Below are 26,995 nucleotides of genomic sequence, written 5' to 3'. Positions count from 1 at the left end.
TCCGCATGGGAACCATTTGAAAACTGCAGAATATTTTTCCGCTGAAATTCCGCTGGATTCACAGTGGTCTATCCCACGTGTATTCTGGTTTTGGGAGGCGCCCAGCACTGATTTATTCTCTAAATTTTTGAAAATTTGTTTCCCGCATACTACGCGAAAGCATGTCGAAGAGGCACAGGTTAGATATCGGCGATGATCACAAGAAAAAAAGGCGGTCAGAGCACGACAGGGATCGAGACAGAGATTACGATCGTAAATCAGATAACCACACTTCTATCCCGATCCCAAAGCCTGCATTGCCACTCAACCCTCTCACTCAACTTCCATATACACAAAGATATTATGACATTTTGAAGAAGCGGCTCGGTTTACCAGTGTGGGAATACAAAGAAAAATTCATGAAATTGCTAGAAAATCATCAAACACTTGTTTTGGTTGGGGAAACAGGTTCTGGAAAAACTACTCAAATTCCTCAATGGTGTGCAGAGTATGTTAGAACAGCATGTGCGGTGTCTACAAGAAAGGGTGTTGCTTGTACACAACCGCGTCGTGTGGCAGCTATGAGCGTTGCTCAGCGTGTGTCTGAAGAAATGGATGTCATGATTGGCCAAGAGGTAGGATATTCTATTCGTTTTGAAGACTGCTCATCTCAACGCACTATTTTGAAGTACATGACTGATGGTATGTTGCTCAGGGAAGCAATGGCCGATCCATTGATGGAGCGTTACAATGTTATTTTGCTAGATGAGGCTCACGAACGTACATTAGCCACTGATATTCTCCTGGGTGTTATAAAAGAAGTCACAAAGCAACGTCCGGACCTGAAAATCGTTGTTATGAGTGCCACTCTTGATGCGGGCAAATTTCAACATTATTTTGACAATGCACCATTGTTGAGCATCCCAGGTCGTACACATCCTGTTGAGATTTTTTACACACCTGAGCCAGAACGTGATTATTTAGAAGCTGCTATTCGAACCGTTATCCAGATTCATCTTTGCGAAGAAGAGGAAGGCGACATCCTTATGTTTCTTACTGGCCAAGAAGAAATTGATGAAGCATGTCGACGAATAAAAAATGAAATCGACAATCTTGGGTCAGAAGTTGGAGATGTCAAAGTGATACCACTATATTCCACCCTTCCCCCGCAACAACAGCAGCGTATTTTTGAAAGTGCTCCTCCCAAAAAACCAAATGGAGCTATTGGAAGAAAAATCGTCGTATCGACTAATATTGCAGAAACATCTTTGACAATCGATGGAATTGTCTTTGTCATAGATCCTGGATTTTCCAAGCAAAAAGTTTACAATCCTCGTATTAGAGTTGAATCGCTTCTGGTGTCTGCTATAAGTAAAGCCAGTGCACAACAGAGAGCAGGACGTGCTGGTCGAACAAGACCTGGAAAATGTTTTCGTCTTTACACTGAAAAGGCTTATAAAACAGAAATGCATGAAAATACATATCCTGAAATTTTACGTTCCAATCTTGGCTCTGTTGTTTTACAGCTCAAAAAGTTGGGAATCGATGATTTAGTACATTTTGATTTTATGGATCCTCCTGCTCCAGAAACCCTCATGCGAGCATTGGAACTACTCAACTACTTAGCTGCACTCAATGATGATGGTGATCTTACTGAACTTGGATCAATCATGGCTGAGTTTCCTCTCGATCCTCAACTTGCAAAAATGCTTGTTGCTAGTTGTGACTATAACTGCTCCAATGAAATTCTCAGCATTACTGCCATGTTGTCTGTCCCACAATGCTTTGTCCGACCAAGCGAAGCAAAAAAAGCTGCTGATGAAGCGAAAATGAGATTTGCTCATATTGATGGAGACCATTTGACTCTACTTAATGTTTATCATGCATACAAGCAAAACCAAACCAATAATCAGTGGTGTTATGACAACTTCATTAATCATCGATCGATGGCATCAGCTGACAATGTGCGACAACAATTAGCACGAATTATGGATCGATTCGCACTACCTCGTAGAAGTACTGACTTTGCTAGTCGTGACTATTACATCAATATTAGAAAAGCACTTGTTTCAGGATTTTTTATGCAAGTTGCTCATCTAGAAAGAACAGGTCACTATTTAACAGTTAAAGATAATCAAGTTGTCCAGCTACATCCTTCAACATGCCTTGATCACAAGCCCGAATGGGTTCTATATAATGAGTTTGTATTAACGACAAAGAATTACATTCGCACCAATTCTGATATTAAAGCTGATTGGTTAATCAAGATTGCACCACAATATTATCACATGGACAACTTTCCCCAATGTGAAGCGAAACGTCAGTTAGAAAGACTTATAGCGAAACAAGCTGCTAGGGAACGTGTATCTGCTGAATGATTCATTAATAACAATATGTGAAATGTAACTATCATTCCTAGACATTAGCCACATAAATGTATGTGCTCATGAACTCTTGTGGTGGTGAAAGTTGTATATGTGTGAGTTTGCTCATACAATGTAAGGAAGATATGAATCAGGGGAATTTCTTATGTTTGAACCAAATTTCACACAGTTTGTGAATTTGAGTATTGGCTCAAAATGTCTGGAAAAACAAACGCATTAAATGGAAGGTCTCTCATACTATCTCATACTGTTAAAACTTCGAAACAAAACAGGCTGCTTGATTTTCTCATGTTTTTGTCTTTCAGAGTTTTCTACAAGATATTGTTACTTTTGTGAATATGTTCCTTGTGTTATATTATTGATTGGAGAAAAGTTTGAAAATAATTTATATTTAGCATCCCAAACCTTCGAAAACCTAAAAATTGTGGGTGTTGGTTATGATAAATTCTGACTAGATGTGCAAAGAAGCAGTATTGTAGAAATCTGAAGTTTGTACTTTATCACTGAGGTTAATTTTTTTCACCTAACTGGCGAAAAGTAAGACTATTTTTAGCGAATTAGTAACTATTTTCAGACCTCCATTTGTTTCCTCTCAACCAGATTCATTGCTTTTAAACTCTTTCAAGTAACTACCTATACATGGCCTCACAATTGCAAATTGGAAAAGTTTGGATGATATTTATTTTGTGATTTCAGCCATAATTTTCTTTTCTGTAATCACAGTACGCTTCTCTGTCACAGCAAGTTTTTATATGCTTTCATAATAAAAGTTGTGTTGATATTGGAACTACTTAGCTTTTATGCTATTCTTTCATTTAACCAGAAGCACACACGAGTCAAGGTTCATCATGTATCATATTACTGACCTAACCGCCTCTTTTTAACACATCAAATTAACAACACTACAGTTCCACCCCTTTTTGTAGTGTTGGCAAGTATTTCTACAAAGAAATTTAGAACAATGTTTCACATGTATGATATACCTGTACAGAGGCAGCAGGCAATTATGCCCCTTTCTGTCCTATTGAATCCATGGTTTATGTTTTTGTAATTTGGTTTTCGATGCCATTGATGATAATTTGGGTTAAATTCAAGTTTGTTATTCAGGCTTTGATTATTGATAGTGAATTATTAGTTAACATTATGTCTATTTTGAGATAAAAAGGGTATATATTGAATCATAGTGCTATAGATGGAATGTACTTCAAATGCAAGTTTAATCTGTGAGAAATATCAGACATAGCAATGGGTCTGGTGCACCTCAGTACTATTGGTCACAAGCTCAAATGGAAACATAAAATACTAATTCTTGTCTATCTGAATGTGATTGTTATAAGTCAGAAGTGCTTGGTTGTAGTGGTGTACTAAATCGGTTATTTCTACTTTCACCATTACCATTGTCAGATATTTGTTGGATTATGCATGAACAGGCTCTGTTGAAATGTTATCATTCGAAATTCAATTTGAAAAATATACTTGAAATTGGCAATTACAGTATTACAAAAATATGGTTACTTATTTGTTTTATTGAGTTAAAATTTGGCTTCGGGAATGTTTTGGTTCCTAGGATTGTATTCTGAAGTTGATTGCAAAATGCGAAATTTAAATTGTCAGATTTTGTAGATATCATTTTTTGCCTGGTAAATTTCCTGTCAAAATTATCATTTTTGTGCCTGTAGAAGACAATTTTACAGAAAAAAAAACAGTAATTTTATTTGTCTGTATTCCATACACTTTTATGAATTTCAATTCATTTTCTAGGCTGCCATACTTTTGCAAACTGTATGTATGTAAATGTTTTGTTTCATAACTTATGAACATGATTTAGGGTGAAATAAAATTTACTATTGATAGTGGTAATATTTTACGCCTTATGTTATATATAATGTTTTGTGCTTTTTTTCCTATTAGATAGATATATTATTAGGTTTTAGTTTAAAGATAGCTCATTGTAGAATATCAGGCATTATGGCATCACCACTTACACAGACACAGGAATGGAGTCTATTGCGAGGTGATTATGAAAAGTACAAAGATATGCATATGAGGGAACTTTTCGAAACAGACAAAAATCGTTTCAGTAAATTTAGGTGAGTCATTTTAGGAGCTTTGAAACTAGGTGTGTTCATTTGAATACTAGTATTGTCTTACTAACAAATTGATACTTAACTTTTCGTAGCAATTTGCATTTCTTATGTTTGGTTTGAATTATAGTAGTATTTCGAAGGGCAAAATATTTAATCAGTAGCAGTATAGCTTTGCAATGACTTTCTGTCATTGTGCGCGATAATCATCAATTAAACTGAAGCTCAAATATTGCAGTTGCATGCACATTTAGAACTTATATTGAACTAAATTTAGATAGTAGAGAAGTACAACTTGCAGTTATTGGACAATCGACGTTTTTATCATATTTATGACAAAAACAATCTAACGTGTAGTATCGATTAAGTTCATGAATTGTAATGAAACTCTTCCTTTTCGTAATTTAATGTAGACAAGTTAATTTTCTTTTCAATACGTCACGATCTATCTATATTGAAGCAAGTACGCCAGGACGTTGAAAAGTTTGGCAACTTCTGGCCTACACGATTTATTAAGATCTAGGTTAGGTTTTAGGCATGGGGTTTTATTGATCGAGATTTTTAGGTTGAGAGGACCAACCCTGATAAAATTAGATCCAATGCTCTAACAATTAGAAGAAGGACGCTATCAGGAATAGTATTAAACTCTTCTGTATTTGAACATATAATACTTTAAGCTCTTATTTTATTTTTTAGTTGCAAGTTGGACACTGAGGATGGACCGTTGTTATTTGATTACTCGAAAAACCGTGTCAATGAGGAAATCATGGGACATCTTTTTCAACTGGTATTTTACGATTCAGAATTGAGTTTCTGTATTTTCACACAGTCCTACCTCACTAATTATATAAAGTTCCCATAATGAGTTATTTTTCTATATAAATTGGCACTGATATTTATTGTAGTTTTATCGTATTAGTTTTCTCTTATTATTGGCATATGAATTTGAAACAATATTTTTTAAATGAACTTGGAAACATATTATTTTCAAATGACAAAATATTTATTTCCCAGTGATGATTTTAAGACGATTATGGATTGGAATATTGGCTAAAAAAACAAACTTTTATTCTAACTCTTTCGTTTTTATGGTTTCAAGGCAAAGTCTCGAGAGGTGGAAACTGCAAGAGATAAAATGTTTTCGGGAGAGAGGATTAATTTTACTGAGGTAAGGGATGGTTCCAAAAAAAATTTGATATTGGGAAATAATTTAAAATATTGAAAATACAATTTCATTTATGAAATATATATATTCGTCAATTAAATTTTAATTTACTATGAGATATTATATAGATTTATGGTATGATTCGAAAATAAAGAAATTCACTACAAAAATTTTGAATGTTATTTAAATATGCATAATTTTTTAGAATCGAGCTGTCCTGCATATTGCACTGAGAAATCGCAAGAACGCTCCCATTATGGTTGATGGACAAGATGTTATGCCAAATGTAAATAAAGTTTTGGAACAAATGAAAGCATTTACGCAGGTGATGAATGATAATGTTGGATAACACCTATTTGGAATTTTAACTAACTATATTACTGGGTTAGTGCAAGTAATGCAAAACAAATTGAATTTTTGAATACATTTAATATAGTGCATTCATGATTTTAGGAATAGTTTTATTTCATAGAAATTTCCATTATATGCAATTGACATTTAACACATGGGCAAAAATAAGCTTTATTCAGTTTTGGAAAACTATCTTTAAATTTTTTTACCTTTCCAATTGCAATGTTATGATTTCCACAAATTTATGTAAATTTCATTAGTTCCGAATTCAATTTTTCGTAATATTTTGGACACTGGTTGGGAAAACATACAAGAAGTTTAGATTTATAACATGAAAATTTGTGACTTGCAAGCATAAATGGTTGAGCTATATGCCCAGATACTGGCAAATATGAGAATAGAAGAGAAAAAAATAACAAAAACATAGAAAGCATAGAGAAAGTCCAATGTTTTACACATTGACTTAGGTTCGTACAATGCATAAATTGATTTCTTTCAACTTTTAATAATTACTCCCATGGGTTCCAAACTTGACGATGGCAACACAGCAATTAAGGCAATGGTCGGCAAACTATGTACTACTGGGCCAAATATGCACATTGATGGTAGCGTGCAGGCTGCATCGATTCTCGACTATAATATCACCTCATTGAACTTGAAATTATAGTGCACCTGCAACTAACGGTATGCATGTTCGGCACGTAAACGACTGATGCTACTTACTACAAAACGATCGCTATACAACAGCCATTGTTGTGAGTTGTGACACAGATGCGTGTGGTAATGATGATAAATTTTTGAGCAATTCGAGCGCCACAAAAAATTGTTTGCTGACCGCAATTTGCCGATCTTATGCATGCTCGGCAAGTAAACGACTCATCGTACTTACTACAAAATGATCGCCGTGTAATATTTTTGTGACACACATCTGTGTGAGTATGATGATAAATTTTTGAGCAATTCGAGGACCACAAAAAAATTGGTTTGCTGACCGCAGTTTGTCGACCACCATCGATTTATGCTCTAATTTTCATTTGCTAATAAATATTAGAGGCTGAAGTGATTTTTTGTTTTAGTCTGTGAGATCTGGAGAATGGAAAGGATACACAGGAAAGTCAATCACGAATATTGTTAACATTGGCATTGGTGGATCTGATCTGGTGAGTAATCAATAACTTAGTTTAATTTAAATTCACAAAAATGAAATTAGTTACATTAACTAAGGTTTTATAAATGAATTTGATTAGTCCCGTAGATTGGTAACAAAAGAGTCGTTGCTTTTTAAAACTGGGATGAAATATACTCAGATCTACTCTTTTTCAATCTGGCAAATAGGGTGAAAAACATGTGAAATATATTCTGGGGATACCCATGAAAAAATGCATTTTAAACTCCAACTCCTTATTTATTAAATTACAAAAATCAAAATGACTTTCAGCCTTGATTAGTTTCATATAAACATAGACTGCCCTGGCTATTCAAACATATATGGTTGTAATTTTTTTTTACTTGTTAATTTTATAGTCTGCAAGTCGAGGCCATTTTTTTATCAACTATATTTCAGGGACCTCTTATGGTAACTGAAGCTTTGAAGCCATATTCAAAAGATGGGCCGAGAGCTCATTTTGTATCCAATATTGATGGAACTCATATTCAAACCGTCCTGGACAAATTGGACTATGAGACAACTCTGTTTATTGTTGCTTCCAAGGTGAGATTTTATAATTAATCATTGAATAATATTTTGGTTTTTTTTTCTCGAAAGAGTTGTTTTCGAATATTTATAATTGAATTCAATAATAACAAGGAAAATGCTTATTTTGATTATGTTATTTACAAAATTATGTTGCTTACTCTGTTTGAACAAACCTTTTTGTGTGTCTGCTCAAGTGTCAACCATTCTATTTTGTGTTGATTTTTTCCATTATTATGTTTTAATATGTTGATTTGAGTAGCTGGAACCTAACTGCTAACTAAATTTATTTCTGCTTTCTGGTATTGATTATCATGTACCGACTGTAACATATGCACATTTGATCACTGTGATGCGCAAACTTTTGATTTTCTATGTGTAAATGATCATAACTAGGGCTGGGAATTTCAGGGGAAACACTTTACCCATTAATCGGTCAAAATTAACCGGTTAACGTTTGACGTAATAATTTATAATTTTAGCTTGTTACATCACAATGGTTACAAAGAAATTCCGTGTGATCTTATCGCTCTGCTGAACGAGATATGCAGTCTGCTTAGGACATATGGAAATATTTTACTAAAACCCGAACCCGTTATTAAATTTCATTTATGTCACAAATTTTCAGTGTTCCACGTGCGAATTCTACTCTGAGATATCATAAAGAAAAACAGATTCTGAATTTATCATTGTCAAATTTTCATAATTAGCAATCTTGGTACTTCAATTATTTTTCACATTTATTGGGTCCTTACCAATACAGTTAGTGATATTCTTTCTAATTAAACGCCACTTTCTAATTAAACGCCACAGAAGATTAATTTGCGATGATGTAATCATTTTCAAAAAAATTGTACATTATCAAGATAATTTGTACCTGAGATGATTTGTACCGATTAACCGGTTAACCATTCCCAGCCCTAATCATAACATTTCTAGCCAATGCCAATGGTACTCTCATTTGGCAACATTGCTTTTAACGGATTCAATCATTTTATGTCAATTCTAGATGTAGACAGATGGTATTTTTTAGAAATGGTCTGATATTATGCAATGTACTCAATCATCTTGTGGCGCACTGTTTAGTACCACTGTCTCGATCAAGATGCAGTCACTACTAGTTAGAAATATGAATTAAATGGAAACTTCTACTTCTAATCATATGACAGGGATGGCGAACCTTTTTCAATGAATGGGTCAAAATTATATTATATCACAGATATTTAATCAATGTTTGTATCTATAAAAAAACTTCTGAAACAAATCATGATACAACAGTTCTGTTTGTGTTGGTGTAGTTTAGGGCTTTACTTATACAGCACTTGTATCAGGGACTTTTTATGGCACTCGATTTTATGAAATTAGAGTACGAAAACACGCATATGAATTACCACAAACGTTTAGGATGATGCGGCAAATTATTTTACGGTTCCAAAGAATTGTATTGTTATGTCGTAAACGATGTCAGAGCTAATAGCTGAATAAGGGCATACAGCGGTGCAGACATTCGTCCAATATTAGGATTTTGAAAATTACCTCACCGGAAATTAACAATTTGAATATAAGCCATCCCAACCCTGACGGCACATTATAATAGTTTAGTAATTGTTAGATTGATTTAAGGCCGGTTTTATCACTGATATGTTAGCATTTTTTTATTTTATTCGTGCCTTGGCGGGTCACGAATAAAACGCGATGGGTCAGTTTGTGACCCACGGGACAGTGGTTCGGCGTCCCTGTCATATGACAATATTTTTTACAGACTTTCACCACACAGGAAACGATCACAAACGCAACTTCAGCAAAAAATTGGCTATTAGAGAAAACTGGGGGGAAATTAGAATCTGTTGCAAAACATTTTGTTGCTCTCTCTACAAATGGTCAGAAAGTTTCAGAGTTTGGAATCGATACAAAAAACATGTTCGAATTCTGGGATGTAAGTTTTTTTATTTCAAAGCAAAATTACATTATATTGATTTTTGTAATTTGAATGAGCCAACGATTTGGGCATGTTCGAAATAGTTTTATTTAATATATTTGTAGAATTGTCGGTTTTAGAAATCGCTTCACAATATTTGCATTTGAAAATAAATAATACGTTATTTTGATATATTGAATTTGGATTTTCAGTCTGATTTAACTTCTGAGAACTGCAAACAATGATTATAGTTAATTTGAATACCCAATATTGACTATCCAAATTACTCTTGAAAATTATCCAATGATTTCGTATTTAAAAAATAATATTTCAGGATGACAAGTGGATTGTTCTGTTTTGCCTATGTTGAAATAACTTTATATAATTGAATCTGAATTTTATTATTCCAGTGGGTTGGTGGAAGATATTCACTGTGGTCAGCAATCGGTCTTTCGATTTCTTTGAATATAGGTTGGTATTATAATATAATAAGTGTTTAGGTCATGACTCGCTTCGAGTGAGGCTCCACCATTTAACAAAGGCTTGATGGGACTAAGTCCCCATTCAACCGCCAGTAAGACTTAACTCAGGGTAACGACTTTTTTGGCATTAGATCAATATTTAAAAATGAGAAAACAGTAAATAAATTCTCAAAATTATGTGCTAATAATTTACTGATTGTAATTTAAAGAATTATGTGAAACAAAAGTAACGATCAGTATGGCAGATTTTTTATAGTATCAAAACTTCTGGAACCCCAAATTTAATAAATCCCAAGTGGTGGGAGATGCTTTAAAAGCACTGCCTTATTCAGCAACAAAATATTGAAAATCCAAAACTTTTCTAGGTTTCGACAACTTCGAACGTCTGCTTGCCGGTGCTCATTTCATGGACTCTCATTTCAAAGAAACTCCAATTGTTAAAAATATCCCAGTGATCTTAGCTGTTTTGGGAGTATGGTACAACAACTTCTTTGATGCACAAACCCATGCTATGCTGCCCTATGATCAATACATGCACAGATTTGCAGCATATTTTCAACAGGTACAGTATATCATGTTTTGAATGTTGAGTTTACATGAAGAGTGATTGGATTGATTGCCCATTGTGTCTCGAAACTTTTTTATTGCCTTTGCTTGTGAGTTGTTTGGTGGTCTGGAATACAAAACTCTGGATTCATGGTTTGGCATTTTCATAGTATATATTCACAACAATTTAGAGTCATCTGAGAGAAAACTCATACATGTATATTTCTTATGGATATTCGCTCAAGAAAATTACTCCCGGAGTATGTGAACTAAGATGGCGGACACCAGAACTTAGTATGTATACCAGGTTAGGGTCAGGCCATAATTTCAGATACAAATACTTCAGAAGTCACTTAGATAGTCCCCGAACTCGTAATAGAACTGAAATAAGGAAAATTAGAAAAAAAATTATTGCCTAACCCTAACCTGGTACGCATACTACGTTCCAGTGTCCCCCATCTTGGTTCACGTACTTCGGGAGTACCCATGAAAATATCTACCTAAAAGTCACAAGTTGCTGCTTCTATGGAAGAATCTAAAAGAACAGACAACTTGTTAAATTTTCGTGCTGTAATATTGTATTCGCCTAACACTCAATTATTTTTATTCATTCATCATTGATTTTCTAAATTTCAGGGTGACATGGAATCTAATGGCAAATTTGTGACTCGTGCTGGATCTAAGGTTGACTATTCTACTGGTCCTGTTGTTTGGGGAGAGCCTGGCACAAATGGTCAGCATGCATTTTATCAACTTATACATCAAGGAACTAAACTTATACCTGCGGATTTCTTAGCTCCTGTTGAAACTCATAATCCAGTAGCTGATGGAAAGCATCACAGGGTGAACATTATATTTTTAAATTAAATGAATGGCCTAATTTTTGGAAGAAACAAAATATTCCAGACTATTACTATTGTTACACTCTGGATAGTTTTGTACATGGCGTTTGAATCCAAGATCTTCAAGTTGCGAAGCCAACATAAATAGATCCAAAGCTCTAACTTTTAGGCCAACAAGTATGTAGGTAGATCATTAATTCTTTGCATTCACTGATCGCAATTTATAAAAAAAATTCTTTTTCTGGGGTTTTTCAACAAATGGCCAATGCTGTAAATAGGAACGAGGATATGCATGACCTTCAATTTAATAATCTATTCTGAAGTACGGTATTAATAAATTAATTTGAACTCAATTTGAGAATTTTTTATTAGTAATAATATCTTGAACCAAAGAGTAATTGAAAACCACTATCTAATTTATTGGATCACCTTTTTATAGAAAATAAACAATTCAGAACGGTAACTATGTATGCATAACTACATAATCAGAAGATATGTAAGAATCTGGACCAGTTTTCCTATCCCAATAATTAATCATTTTGCCAATATCTAATCTTGATATTTATATTTAAATCTATGGCATCAGATTCTTCTAGCTAATTTTCTTGCACAAACTGAAGCTTTGATGAAAGGAAAAACTACAGATGAAGCGAGAGAAGAACTAATGAAAGCTGGAACTAGTTCTGATGCTCTCGGACAGATCCTACCATTCAAGGTATTGTATTTTTAACATGGCATCATTTGCCCATTCATTGGATGTTTTCGGCATTATTTCCTACACTTATCTGTTCAGGTGTTTGAAGGGAACAAGCCTACCAACTCCATCCTGTTTAAGAAGTTAACACCGTACACATTGGGTGCTTTAATAGCTATGTACGAACACAAGATATTTGTGCAAGGAATCATTTGGGACATCAATTCATATGACCAGTGGGGGTAAGTCCATCATACTCTTATTCCATATGTATGTTGCCAGTTCATGTCAATTTCCAAAAACTTCAGTTCTGTGAAATACACTATATCGTAGCTATTTTTCTGATCATATTGACCATAGCTGCTTCAAGTTCCTGCCAATTAGTATTTACTAATTCACAATTCACATCTATAAGTCTTTATAGTGTCTGTCGCTCTTTGTCCTTTCAGTAATTTGCTGTAACTTTGCTCAGAAATTTACTTTTTTTCTTCTTGGTATAAGTACATGACCTTGCTCTGAGCATTTTTTTTGTTTGTAAAAAATAGGAGAAAGAGTGATAATTCAATCTTGGTTTTTCAAATATTCAATAATACTATAGAATAATAGGCCGCATTATTTATACATAAAAATTTATGAGGATCTGATGATCGTGTCACCTAAATTCTGATTGATGCGAGTGTGTGGTTTTAAAAATCTAAAGTTTCCAAAATTCAAAACAACGTTCAAAAATCAACTTGCCATGTTCTACGAAGTGTGGTCACATGGTCAGTGACATGTGTTATTATTGCCAGTACTAAACTAAATATCAAGGATTTTATTTATTAATCACTAAAATGAAATGTTTAACAATTCATACAGAGTTGAACTAGGAAAACAACTTGCGAAAGTTATCGAACCGCAGCTATCGGAATGTGGTCCTGTAACAAATCATGATGATTCAACCAACAATTTGATCAACTTCATCAAAACAACCTAGGTATGGTATTGATCATTATTACTTGAATATTTTCATTATTTATTTAAAAAAACAGATAGACAAAATCTAGATAATAAACTTATCTTCAAAAATTATTGTATGAGTAATGTTTCTGAATAAAATAAACTATTGAGTTTTAAACTTTTTCCGGATTTCAGAATATCGGCCATCAAGAATTGCACGACGCTTCAACTATATATTATCTTAATAAATTGCATGAAATATTTGTGTTGCTGGAAAAGCTTGTTTTTTGCACTTCCAATTAATTATTACATCTACTTACATAATTCAATTTTTTTTTATAAAAATCGTTAGATAAATTTAGTGTTACGTGAGATTCTATTTAAGGATCCTTCATTGCTATCAATTCAAATAGTAGTCTATGCCTCACATTTTGCAGCCAAACCATGTCTTATAAATTCAGTCTGATGATATTTCTTAGTTTATATCTTATTCAAAAGTAAGACATCCACATGCAATTACATGGGTATCATATCGAAACTAAAAAATTTCTATAAAATTGCATTTTTGGAGTCGATTAACTGCATAATGGATAATTGTAAGATTCTTGTTCTGGTGTCTCAAAAAAGTGGGTTGTTTTGAAGTTCAAACCCCCTATTTTTGCAATCTTGCATCGTGCTTCTCGTACTTTCAGTGGGCTATTGTATTTGAAGTACTATTCAGCCATGTAATGTTTACATCGATAATGCCTGTTACACACCAGCTGGCTGTATTCTCTTATTGTGGTGTCTCACATTATTTCAAATCTTCTTATCTAAGGTTTCATTTAGTAATGCTTACCTTACCCTTGTACCATTTACATGAGCAAATTGTTCTTATCTTATGCATTCGACTTTGCTCTTCAAGGTTCTTCACACTTGCTTCTTTGTGTTTTTGCCAATGCCTGATATTGAAGTTCAAGATTTTGTTAATTATGCCTTGTTTATATTCATGAAATATATATCACACAATTAATATGGAATATATGATGAATTAAAATATTTCGGGGAATAGGGATATACCGGTAGTTGTGTGTTAGACCTAAACATCGCATGGGCTATTATTCCAATTCGAAATTCCAATAACAATGGAAATCTTGCTAACTGCCAGTACCACCTTTTCACTCACCTGGGCATGGTTTTGAGCATTATCTCGTTTTGGGTGTTTTCTTAATTGCGTAGATGGATATAACTCGATGGACCGAAAATTTAGTTGCGGTAGCTGGTAATTAAATATTAACTCATGAAAAGCTGCGACAGAGTATAATAAGTTAGCTATCTATCGGTGCTTTTAAGTAGCAGGTGGTTCACTACTGTTTGTTATCGCTAACTAAAGCCAGGTGCAAAGGTAAAGTGTAGAAACAATTTACGGACCCAGTAAGTATATATTTTTCGATATCATCTGTGTTTCTATTTGCCTGTTTTCTAACGCAATTTTGAACTTGATGTTGTTACCAAAATCTTCTCACAAGAACATTGCATTAGACACCAAATGCAAACAAATCATTTTTGTAATAAAGGATTTGTATCCAGTTCAAGTAGGATATTGAGATTTATCCAGTTAATCCTTTCTTCGCGGTAGGTTGATGTGATCTAATGTCAGTATATATATTGGTAATGATATTTCCCTCGGTATACTAGTAAACTTCAGTACTACTATCTCAGAATTCAGACAATTACTTAACACAATGATAAACTTTCCTAGAACTGGTTTGGTTACTCAAAGGACAATGAAACGAGCGAGAGGCGCGAGTAATCCATTCTGATTATCTACAAACATCGTCTATTAACCGAGTTCACGACACAACAGTTTGCCCTATGATCAAGTCGTTTTATCGGCTTTCTTCCCCTACACCTCGGGATAAATATGTAAATCCTAGTCAGGGTGTTCAATTCGCGTGAACCGACAAAACCAAAAAGGCACACAGTCTTGGCCTCGTTCCCGGTGAAATACTCTCGAACAAAGGCGACGGCTTACAGTAAGCGGTGAGTCTTTTCATTCGCTCTGTCTGCGTGAAAACAAACAGAGTTGAGACAGTTTCGCTACTGATTACATATAACCGTTACCGTTAATTAAGCAATTTCTCTTGGCTTTGCTTGTTTAGCAGCTACCTTTACGAGTATTTGAAATGTAGGAAGGTAAGACAGGATTCGTCGTGTAGATTTTCAAGGTTTATTGATGTTGCAATTGTTTACGTGCTTTCAAACCGAAAAGGAAATTAGATTTAAACATTAACAAACAGTCGCCAACTTGTAAATGACATATTGCCGCATAGCATCGTGTCATTATATGATATCGCGATACGAAGGTTTAGTTGTCGCATTATTGGGATATATATAAAGTTATTTCAAATTTAATATTATATAACGATTGAAACTTTATACAGATTTTGCGCCCAAATCCAAACGGTGCCCATGGCACGAGCCATGGTTGTCATACCCTGGATACGCCATTGCCATTTTCTTACCTAATCATTTGGTGCCGTGGTCTCACCCAACGTTGGTTTTTGGCAAGTTTATGTCCCGAACAAATCTTTACGTTCTTCGTGAGATTTATTGTAAAAATTAGCGACTTATGCCCTACCTCCATAGACACACTGGGACATGGACGTGCCATAAACTGACTATTGTACATATCGTCGTTGTGACGTACCTCCTTGTCCTGTGTATTGTTCTGAAGTTTTATTTGTTCAGCCTATTTCATTTCTAATGTCCTAATATAACGCAGCAGTCATAAACTGCTGTTATATTGTTAGGAGTGCGTGTCGCACATCTCTGTCTTAGGCCAGTAAGATCTTGAACATGTATCCCATCTCTTTTACACTGTTCAATTATTATGCAGATGCTGTTACATTTTGAGGCAAATAAACATACGTACATAGTAGCCTACTGGTATTTTTCGAATGATTACCCCTATATTGGTAACAGTGTGTTCAAACCTAACAAAATCTTTCTTGTAATACCCTTTTTCGTATGGAACCCTGTTTCAACTCATTATTTTGGACAATCGGACAAATTTTCCGCAACTTACCGAGAAAATACAACCAATCTTGGATGATAATAATTGACAGAAGCCCTCAAATTAAAGTGTAAATCCTCTTTTCTTCGATCAATACAATATATATCTTGTGAATAGTAAGCACCCTCGGGCTATCAATCAATCTTACATTGCATTACACTGAATAGGAGTTAATGTGGAAATGATACGCGAGGAAATTGTCTGGATATTGCGTGTAGATTATTTGCTGCAGGTCGTCTCTTTCAGGAATTATAGCAATTGAAACAATTGCTTGCTCAGTGTGAGTATACGGGTATCGCCGCCGTGAGTCAGCTGTTTTTTTGTAACAGAACTATTCTTATAGGAATAAACAGCCGCAACAGCAAAAAAGCCGATCCAGTACTAAATGCCAGCCAAATCGGGGAAGCTGAGGTTGAAGGTAGTTGTGAAATTGCACAAAATTCTAATCGTGATTCTTTGGAATATGATTTCATATCAGCAAGCTGAAAAGACTTCGATCCCTGACAAGAGTGATCAGTGATGATTATTCCTAATCCTAGCGGCCGTTTATAATTTGATCACAGTCATTGATTTTGGCAGTTAAGACATGTATATATGACTAAACCAAATAATTTGGTATTGAAAGCTAGATCTTATATCAGAGCTGTCAGCCATTCTTGTACGCAAACTTTTTAAATCTAGATCATTCCGACAAGATGTTAAATTTGCAACCGTCCTAAATGGTGACCTGCTTTTGCCAAGGCTGAGTGGCGAAACATATCAAACATTGCTTATCGGCAATGGTACAAATTCAGTATCGGACGGTGACCATACATTTGCACCCACGTACATTTGAACCCATACATTTGCACCGGTATATCCGCGGGTTCAATCTATATGCGGGTGCAAAAATCCATGGGTTAGGGTTAGTATGTGTTTGAATATACGTAAAAAATAATTCCATTGATACAATAGTATTCAGGTGTAATTGTCGTGGGTTCAAATTACGGGTGCAAATACAAATGTAATGGAACCGTAGCAGACATCATCTGGGCGAGACCATACGAGTTGTTTATGGTTGCGAACGAAGGTGAGCGAGAAAATTTGAGAGATAAGCTCGTGCTTTTTTTGTGTGTTGAAGTAACCCGATGAATTTTGAAGTTGGTGGGTTGATACAAGTTTCGCAAACTTCTACAGTATTACAGTATCTATTAAGGTGTGCCATAACAACTTCGAAGCAAAATGTTTTGCGAGTTGAAGAAAATTTTACCGTACACATTTTCCATTTGTAAATTCGAACAACAGCTGAAAGAATAAATTTAGGCCCAAAACAACAGCTACTCAAATTTTGTATTAGTCAATAAAACTAAGTAGTGAGAAATCAGGACAGAGTAGTGATAAACGATAATTTGTAGGCTATTCGGCTGTCTCATACGGTGTTTAGCGTTATCATACAATAGACTATTGTTGTGTGGCGACTTTTTTACCCCAAAATCCCCTTTAGAAACCCTCTCCTATCAAGGTCATAAATATATGCACCAATGCACACTTGATAACTCTTGAGAATATCATATTTTTCTACAACATGAAGTAAATAACCATTACGTCTTAGATCTATAGGGCGTGAGGCATCATATCGCCACATATGACATGCAATGAAGCAACCTGCCGCGGAGTTCGTTATGCTGCAAATATGTCCTCGATGCGCATTATTTGTACCAAAAACAAAAATAGAACGTGCTCGTTATTGCTCGTACATTTTTAGTTCAGGAGTATATTGCCTCAAACATTTTTGGATACGGTTGGTCGCAACTTGGTAAACATTCAAACACTTCGGACATCGTTGTTATCTCTTTGTCGATTAGGACTGCCCGCTTATATTTTGTTGCAGCATAATTGCAGCTCAGTTTTACGATAGCATAAACATGGGGCGCAGGTCGTTGTTCCAGTCGGTACATAAAGCAGCAAGCAACTCAAAAAGGCATCGACACATAGCTGGGCAAGTTCGAGCCATATCACTGTACAGGTAAGAAGTCTATTTGTGGTATTGTTTGCTATATTATGTGTTCTTAGCACGTGTGGGCGATGTCCGGCCTGTTACTTCAGTAATGCGTATCTGTAATGGTATATATAAGGTTTTGTTTAGTATTGGCATCTGTTTGTCTTATTTTTATGGCATTTAATTAAACTTTTCTTGGTGAACAACAAAACGTGTCTTCTGTGCGTCGTTTATTTCCTACGTATGATACATTGGTGTGTTTTATGCGTTGGGCTAAAAATATAACGCCAATCAAATTTTCGACTAGAAATAGTCTGAAACACTAATCAAACTGAAAATCGTGTAACATTAGATTCCTTTATATCTTTTTGTGTAACTCGATATAAAACAAAATTTAGTTCAATTGCTCATTTATTGGTACGTTTTAGCGAAGTTAGCGACGCATTGTATGCTGAACTTTCATAACTTCGGAATACTAGCAAGCGATATCTGTCATATATTTCGCGCTAGTCATAAATGTTTGATATTCATTACTTCTATCAATAAAGCATTGATTAATTCTAGTAAATTCTAATAACACTCATTTCCGTTTAGTCGACTGCAGTATGAACGAAAATCAGAATCCGATAGACATTTGAGTTGGAGCTACTGCCATGGGCCAGGGCAATTACCGTTTATGGGTGAGTGTGCTTCGTTGTGTAGTAGCTATTCTCCTATCGTGTAGCTGCGTTATGCCGTCTCGCAGCTTCAAAAATTGATTTATCAACAATTAATAAATATATAGCTAAAATATATAGTGTAAATATTGAGTAATTTGGCAATGTATATGTATGTGAAAAAAGATCCCCATTATGCTTTTCTAGCGTCCGGGTGCTATAGATAGCTAGCATGCGTAAGCTTCGAATGCTATTCTAAACTTGCAAGATAGCTTCAAATCCATAATTTATGTAATAAATTACCAATACATCAAAATATCCCAATTAAGTGTAAGTGGGATAAATAATAAATTATATATATTGAAACTAGTGATATGGTCTGGGGTTATTAAACTGAATTATGTCTACTGCAAAACATGTCTCGACGGTTTCCAATTTTGTGATAGTAGAAATTAACTAGCTTCACTGGTTTTCCATTATTACTTTACTTTGAAAATTCATTAACGTATTGTGCTCACTAAAATAACCAAATAATCTCCCTCGCGTGGAGTTTTTTTTTGAAAATTGGTTGGAACTTTTTGAAGAATATTAAATTACCTTCCGTTTTCACATTCATTTTAAAGACCTTCTACTTAATAATTCAAATTTAGGTGATACCGTTGGTGAAGCTCTTCTTAAAACAGTCGAAAGATATCCAGATGTTGAGTGCTTGACATTTTGTGAAGATGAAGTGCGGAGAACATTCCAACAATTCATGCAAGAGGTATGTTATAGCAAGTGAATTGGTGATAATTTGCATTAGTCTTCCTTATATATTCACTCATGAAAATCAAGAACATTTTCCGGCGAATGTTGATGCAACATACTCGATAATATAATAATAAAAGCATACCACTTAACGCATACCACTGAGAAGGAGAGTTGAATCACCGGTACTTTAGTAATAGCGCAATTTTAGCCACAAGGCTATTCGATCAATATTATATGATCCCTTATTCTCGTTTCTATTTACCTCAGCATGTTAGCGGAAGTTTGAAGTTGACGCGAACGTTCAGTAAATACAATGAAGATGTATGTACTATAGTAACTACATACTTCGGTGTCGTTTTCCTTTCAAAATTACGAAAGATTTGTCCTGACTTTATTGAGAAGTTTGGCGAATTCGTAAGATCACTTAAATACCAATCCAAACTAAAGATAATCGGGCAGTTTATCACGCGTTTTATGTTCGTTGATTGCCGTGGTTTTTTTTAGAGTAGTATAATACTTTGTTTTGTCGTAGTTATAACCGCGACTTACGTTGGACAAAATTAAACATTGCTAAACTAAATGCTCGTATCGGTCATGGATTCAATATTTTGCATAACAGAAAAATCATTAACCTCTGAAAATGTCAGCTCTTTTGACAAGCGGCATAATCAGGGCGAATGTTTTTTGAAGCCGTTACACGGGAATTTTTGATTCCAATTGTTCTCGTTTCCAAAATCCTGGGTACGCCTCGGTCACGGACATTCGTTTCTCGTTATCGATTCAGTTGCAAGGGGTATATGAACATCTGTTTTCCCTAGTTTTCTAGGAAATTAGTTTATGTAACCTCATTAATCCTTTGTATTACCTCAGAACAAAGCACAGGCTGATTGCGTAGCATTGTTTGACCGCTCGTTTAGCGGTCACGTTAACAAGCAGATTAACAATGAATCGAACAAGGACCATGTTTATTTTTCTGTTCAATAAAATTCGAGAATGACTCCATATACATTTTACGTGTCTTTGAAACAGACTACTACAGCGCCGTACAAGCTTATGTCAACACATTCTATCGGGAATGTAATTATTAACTTTTGCAGCAAAATCGTAAAGCAAGCTGTTTTTTGTACGCCGTTCAGAGAACACGAATAAATAAATTGTAAATTATTAATACTTTTCTCCAACCAGGCTTATTCTAAGCCTATACACTGCTTAGTATAAGTTCGATTCGCTTTACTATGAACGCTGATTAATTCTGATGCGTTGCGTCGGAATAGATACAGTTGGCACCTTTGCGAGGCTGATCGACTTGTCTCTAAAAATGGATCCAGTTTTTTTTTTAATTGATATACCTGTTCAATTTGTTTTAAATCTGGAAACCTTCAACGATTCATATGGGATTGTAATATGACAAAGTAATGTTGCGATCATGATTAACGATAACATATCTTTAGGTTGATCAACTAGCCGCCAGTCTGCACAGTCTCGGTTTCAAGAGAGGTGATTGCATTGGAATATGGGGACCAAGCACCCTGGAATGGGTTGTCACACAATTTGCATCAGCAAGGATAGGAGCCATATTGGTAAGTATTCATCCGTGTAGTTTGTATAGGTATGCGGCTCGCTTAATAAATCGAGTGAAGCATGCCACACGAGATCATATCGCTTTTCAAATATTTGTTTTGGTATAGGGTTTATTGAACGGCGGCAATGTAATTGTATAGTGAAGTGAGTCACTGAACCAACTATTTGACTTTAAATTGGTTAATATTGACTTGCTCGAGCAAACTTTTTTCAAAAAGCATCCAAACTCATCATTTCTATATATATATAAATATGGGGATTGAACATAGTTTTGTCCCATGACAACGGGGAACATATCTCAATTTCATGGACTGTCTTATTCTAACATGGCTCCGAAATTCAAGTGTTCCGTCTGAGTGTAAGCTTGCTTCCGACTATGTCGACCTCAACCTCCATCCAAACAGCAATTAGAAGATTTTCAAGCTTGGTTTTACTTTTATATTTCTAATCTGTGTATGGTAGAACTGTGCATATTGTCGAGTAAAATTTCTATTCCAAGTTCCGAGTTCGAGTCGTTCCGAAATCCTCATTCCTGGTTAACAAAAGATTTGACTACGGGGCTACGGCTCACAACTTTAAAGTTAAAGTGTAATTTGGACTACCCCAGTTTCCTCTTTCAGGATAACGAGGTTCGACCTATTACTGGACATACTTAATTACTGCTTTAGTTGGAAATTTTGACTTTAACTCGTGGCTATAGAAAGTATAGCTATAGATGATTTGAAAAATTCCAACTCTCAGGTCAAATTCTGGGAAGTTCGAAATGTCGATTCGATTTCTGACTACAAACTATAAGTTGCAATACAAAAAGGTACTGCCGTAGTGTGTGTACCACAGTATGTTCCCTAGCTTTTCATTTTAGGGGGGATGTTTCGAAATTTAGGGGGTGGTAAATAATTTGCTATTAGCGATAAAACTATTTGTATTCTTAAAAAATTGGTATGTATTTGAGAAACGATGTACATGAGGGGTCCCCCAAGTTGATTGACGGCGAGCCAAAATACACAGCAGAATAAAATTGTAGGGCCAGAAAAAGGGAGCGAGGAAAAGTGCGCGACGACACGGCTGGGGTTCAGGGCGTGCTCAAATTTTGAGAAATAGGCTCTATGCCTAATTTTAGATACATCTAGCATCGCAGTTTGTTATGTAATAAAAGTAATGCTTATATATAATAGTTAGCTGATAGAATTCCCGAAAAATGAATAACAAGCACGGCTTTCAACAAGTAATTTGCAACTGATAATGACTAATGAAGTTATTTGCTCATCTAGCATATGACATCGTATGAATGGCTGCTTATGGCTTGTTTTGTTACACATTTCACATTTTTTTGAACATGTTTGTTTGACTTTTGTATGAATTAAACAATAAACTAAATTTTGAAATACGCGCATCAACTGATCATAATGGCGCATAATGTTGTATTCCTTCAGAACTGAAATATTTTGTTGGCAAGGAAGACAAATCGCTGAAGTTTGATTCTTTCGATAAAAAAAGAAAAACGCTGCCATTCGTATAAAAAAAAACGTCTGTTTTCAGTGCCTAATTTTTGTTTTGTGATCTTTAAGCTTTCTTAATATACGGCTGATATCTAAAATACTGCAGTGTGTAATCCTAATACCCATACGTACGTATACATAAGATACCGGTATAATTCAATTGTTACGGAATAAACGTGCTCAAACTGTGATAATGAATTAATGATGTAACGATAGACGATATCTAAAACTCAAAAGATACCACATGAAGTGTTAAACTATTTCACTCAAGTTCGGCGGGCCATTTTAAATCGTTACGCGGGCCGTGATTGGCCCGCAGACTGCGGTTTGAAACCCCTCATCTACACTGATAAATATGTCATAGTCGTTATATTTGAATACAATTATACTTGAGGTAGGAATTACAGTGTGGAATCGCACCTCAAAATTAGGGGGGTGTTTGAAATTTTAGGGGGGGTGTAGGGAAATCACTGTACCAGGTGAGGGTTAGGCCATACTTTTATTCTGATTTTCCTTATTTTAGTTCTGTTACGAGTTCGGGGACTGTCTGTGTTAGCCGAGTGAATATAAATCCATAGTAATCAGTCCCTTTACACAACTTGATGTAAAGTAGGCAAACAAAATTAGTTACCTCCATCCTCCATTTTAGTACAAACACTTCTGGAGCGCCCAATAAGTGGCTAGACTCCCCACTTTACTTTAACTGCGACCATGATTTTAATAGTATTTTTTATTTACCGGTATATCTGATAATACCGGTACCGGTATTGATGATTAAATTTTTTATAGTGAATTGAATCGGTGATATATTTATATATGTATAAACGAGAATAACAATCGATTTTTATATCAGGTGAATGTGAACCCAGCTTATCAGATACGGGAGCTTGAATTTGCTCTTAACAAGACAAAATTAAAAGGCATTATATCTGCAGTGACCTACAAAACTCAAAAGTACTATGAAATGCTGACCCAACTTGCTCCTGAATTATCATCTTGCGACGCCGGAAAGTTGAGAAGCAAAAAGTAAGTTTCTTGACGTCATATTGTGTATATTACTGTAACGAATAGCTATTTTCACGCACAAAACATTTACGAACCTCAAGACCGTTGTATGTATAAAAAAAATCCTATATATGTCAATGGCTCTTCGTTGAATTATTTATTTATGTACTCAAATCATGGTGATTGCACATTGATCAGCCATTTTATTTCTGTGAAAACCTTCCTATACTACTTATTCATATCGCAACTTTATTTCCCACATGATATTATGTGTCTTATTGAAATCTCTAGCTTGTAAAAAGCCATAGAGCCAAAATTCAGGCGTTGAAAGTTTACCTGTCCAGTTTTAACTGGCCAAAATCTTATTATCAGATTACCCCACTTGTCAACTGTGATCATGATGGGAGCGAAGGCCTTTCCTGGTGCTTATGCATTCGATGACGTCATGAAAATAGGAAGTACGAAAGACATTTCAGAAATACAAAACATATCTCGAATGCTGGACTTTGATGACCCGATTAACATCCAGTTCACCTCGGTAGGTGACAAAGTATCGTAGATATGAGCTTTAATGTAAAAATGATTGTGCGCCATCTTGTAAATGTTGTATCTTATCAATGGACTGGTCTTATTTTCATCTATATTATTTGTTTTATAGTATACCATGGGCATGTTTAAATGCAAACAAACTTCTGTTATTCAGGGAACTACTGGAAATCCAAAAGGTGCGACATTGTCTCATCATAACATAATAAACAACATACGTTATATTGGAAGGCGATTGGGATATGGAGACTACGTGAGTATTTGTATATTGATTACATCGAGTTGTATGTACTTATTCATATTAAAATGGCGGTTTTGATAGCTTATCATCTTTTACTATAGGCCTTGTAAGGAATCGCCATCAATAAATATATCATGCTCTTCGATTGTATCGATTTGAATATTGTCAAAAAAAACTTACACTACATCTTACCAATAAATCTAACGGTTTTCGTCTCCCCTTTTGAATATGTTTAATGTTATTTATCGCCTTCCGATGTCACGTTTAAAATTTTGAAATGATGTCTCTTTGTTCGAATACTGCGATGTCATATACGCCATTGGTTTTCTAACATGATCATATTATTCTGCTTGAAAACTGAACAATTTATATTCTGCTTTTGGTTTGTTAATTGATTTCAATTAGTCATGTAAACTAGTCAAGACGATAATAAAGATATTTTTGTAATTGCAGCATCATAAGATATTATGTCAAGTCCCTCTCTACCATTGTTTTGGTATGGTTGGTGGACCACTTGCTATGTCAGTCTATGGAAGTAGCATCGTTTTCCCATGCGCTGGATATGACCCGGCATTAACCCTGAAGGCGATCGACCAAGAAAAGTAATTGAATTATTTTTAGCTTAATCTTTTTTATATTTGCATATAAATTGTTTGAATTTCATTTGGGGTATTCGGGAGAGTTGGCCCACATACGACTATATACAAAGTGCTAAAAAAATAGTCTCAAAAAAATAATAGCCAAAAATTTAGAAAATGTTAATAGCATTATAATTGATTCAATGTTATTATCAGACGAAACGTTACAAAAATTTATTCGTGCTATTGTTAGTGATGGGCCGAGATTCGGATCCGGACTTTTGCGGACTTTTTCCGCATTTTTAGAGCTCGGATTCGATAGTCCTTAATCAATTATGCTGTTACTAATCGACGCCTATGTTGTGCGCTTCTAAAACTTAGTTCAAACAATATATAGTTGGAATTATGTGATCGATCGCATTAGATCTCGGAAAACACACGTCTTATTACATTACATTTCACCCTTTTCCTAGCTAACGACCACCCGGAAAGCTTTATCAAGCTATAGTAATTTGATATTATAAACATAAGTCTTGTGCGATATGCTGATGAATACGCTTTCGGTACATAAACCAAAAAGATGCTTAATGTATTTGAGTTTTCTGTTCGCGCAGAAATAAAACATGCTTTAACACTAGCAAGTATTTGCCAGTGTCTGATAAATAGACACATTTATATCGATTTATTATAACACAGAATATGAAGGGAATCAACTCAAAGGATCATTTTATCTTTTTCAAATAGAGTACACTACGTACAATTGTTCTCCTGAAAATTCAAAAAAAGTTTCACCAAAATCTCCAAAATTTTAGCTCAGAGCAAATTTAATCATCAGCGCAAAAGCAAATTAACTCCAAATGAGTAGCTGTAGAATCTTCACATAAAATAAAAAGATGTTAGTAGCTGTATGACATTGTATGGTCGAGTGGCAACTCTCTACCATTTGCGCAGGAGACATTGTACAGTCTACGGCATAAATTTCTGCAATTAATGGGGCGTATCTCAGTCAACACTAGGTTTCTTCATATTGCCAAGAAAGAATTTCGACTTTTTTTCTCCAGGGAGTCACGTAACACGACATCATGAGGCCGGTTGTGTTAAATAAATAGTCGCTCAAAACTAAGAATGGAAGCCGGTGGACAAAGAATCAGCTTACAACCAAGGTTGACATAGCCCGCCATTTGCTTTTATATCGTGGCCAAAAATAAGAGAAATATACTCCTAAAATAATTCCACAGCTACCTACGGCACAGTTTGTCAAGAAGATAAGAAATACGACTGACGTAAACGGGCGCGCATTGCTTCAATAAAGTAAAAACGTGTTGTTTTTGCATTTTTATTATGACATCACGGACTCGGAAGATTTGACTCGACCTCGAGTCCATGCCTCTGATTCGCCGAATCTGACAAATACCGGACTCGTCCCATCCCTAGTTATTGTACTGTTGGATCCCATAGAATGATTATCCTTATCCATAGCTCAGAATTCCTGCATCATACGTATGCGGATACAAAAGCAAAAAGTGTAGTTGGTCCCACAGAAACAGAAACCCATTTGATAGCACTTTTGGAGTGCACCAAATATATTTGCCCAAAATTACTAGTAGTCGTTGATAAAATGTAGTTGGATTCAAATCATTTTTGTCACAGATGCAACGTCGTGTACGGAACACCGACAATGTACATCGACATGATATCACAGCCTGATTTCAATAAGCATGATTACACCACAATGGAGAAAGGTAACTAATTCCTTCTAACAATGAAGTAATATCAGCTTGTTTCTTAAATGTTTCCGATTTAAATTCTTTTTTAGTAACCGATGATTTTTTGTGAAATGAATGAGAATACACATTTTTCCTATACACCTTTCATTTCTCGCAAATCGAAACTACGAATGAGTCTGAACAGATTTTCGTTCAAAGTTGTACACTGTAAAATTTTCCAGGTATTATGGCAGGATCATCTTGTCCAGCTGAAGTTGTTCAGAAATCGGATACAGCATTTGGAGCAAAGATAATGGTATGTC

General features: G+C 35.0%; 3 protein-coding genes across 5 annotated transcripts in view; all 3 read left to right on the top strand.

Annotated features, from left to right (window-relative positions):
* The first annotated feature begins 57 nt into the window (after nt 1-57).
* On the top strand, nt 58-4,275 carry LOC120340650 (putative pre-mRNA-splicing factor ATP-dependent RNA helicase PRP1). Its single transcript, XM_039408967.2, has one exon. It carries the CDS (start codon nt 162-164, stop codon nt 2,355-2,357), a length of 2,196 nt encoding a protein of 731 aa, XP_039264901.1. The 5' UTR covers nt 58-161; the 3' UTR covers nt 2,358-4,275.
* On the top strand, nt 4,275-14,089 carry LOC120340670 (glucose-6-phosphate isomerase-like). Of its 3 annotated transcripts, none has more exons than XM_078111083.1 (14): nt 4,275-4,453; nt 5,144-5,234; nt 5,547-5,615; nt 5,818-5,937; nt 7,040-7,123; nt 7,528-7,674; nt 9,434-9,592; nt 9,985-10,045; nt 10,422-10,618; nt 11,239-11,445; nt 12,031-12,159; nt 12,238-12,380; nt 12,997-13,114; nt 13,273-14,089. In XM_078111083.1, exons 1-13 carry the CDS (start codon nt 4,332-4,334, stop codon nt 13,112-13,114), a joined length of 1,647 nt encoding a protein of 548 aa, XP_077967209.1. In that variant the 5' UTR covers nt 4,275-4,331; the 3' UTR covers nt 13,273-14,089. The 3 variants fall into 3 exon arrangements, with proteins under 3 accessions (XP_077967209.1, XP_039264933.1, XP_039264925.1); XM_039408999.2 differs by having other exon boundaries at nt 9,419-9,592; XM_039408991.2 differs by having other exon boundaries at nt 9,419-9,592; nt 13,266-14,089.
* A 1,026-nt stretch (nt 14,090-15,115) lies between these two features.
* Nucleotides 15,116-26,995, top strand: part of LOC120340660 (medium-chain acyl-CoA ligase ACSF2, mitochondrial-like) — a 36,720-nt gene continuing 24,840 nt past the window's right edge. Inside the window, exons 1-10 of the mRNA XM_039408978.2 lie at nt 15,116-18,137; nt 18,705-18,790; nt 19,417-19,529; nt 20,968-21,096; nt 23,450-23,622; nt 23,974-24,139; nt 24,305-24,400; nt 24,842-24,990; nt 26,617-26,708; nt 26,915-26,988. Of these exons, the coding sequence (XP_039264912.2) occupies nt 18,037-18,137; nt 18,705-18,790; nt 19,417-19,529; nt 20,968-21,096; nt 23,450-23,622; nt 23,974-24,139; nt 24,305-24,400; nt 24,842-24,990; nt 26,617-26,708; nt 26,915-26,988 (1,179 nt within the window). The 5' untranslated portion in view covers nt 15,116-18,036. The remainder of the gene's footprint in view (nt 18,138-18,704; nt 18,791-19,416; nt 19,530-20,967; nt 21,097-23,449; nt 23,623-23,973; nt 24,140-24,304; nt 24,401-24,841; nt 24,991-26,616; nt 26,709-26,914; nt 26,989-26,995) is intronic.

The sequence above is a fragment of the Styela clava genome, chromosome 1 (assembly GCF_964204865.1).
Source record: "Styela clava chromosome 1, kaStyClav1.hap1.2, whole genome shotgun sequence".
Classification (NCBI taxonomy): Eukaryota; Metazoa; Chordata; class Ascidiacea; order Stolidobranchia; family Styelidae; genus Styela; species Styela clava.
This window is presented reverse-complemented; position numbering and strand designations above follow the sequence as displayed.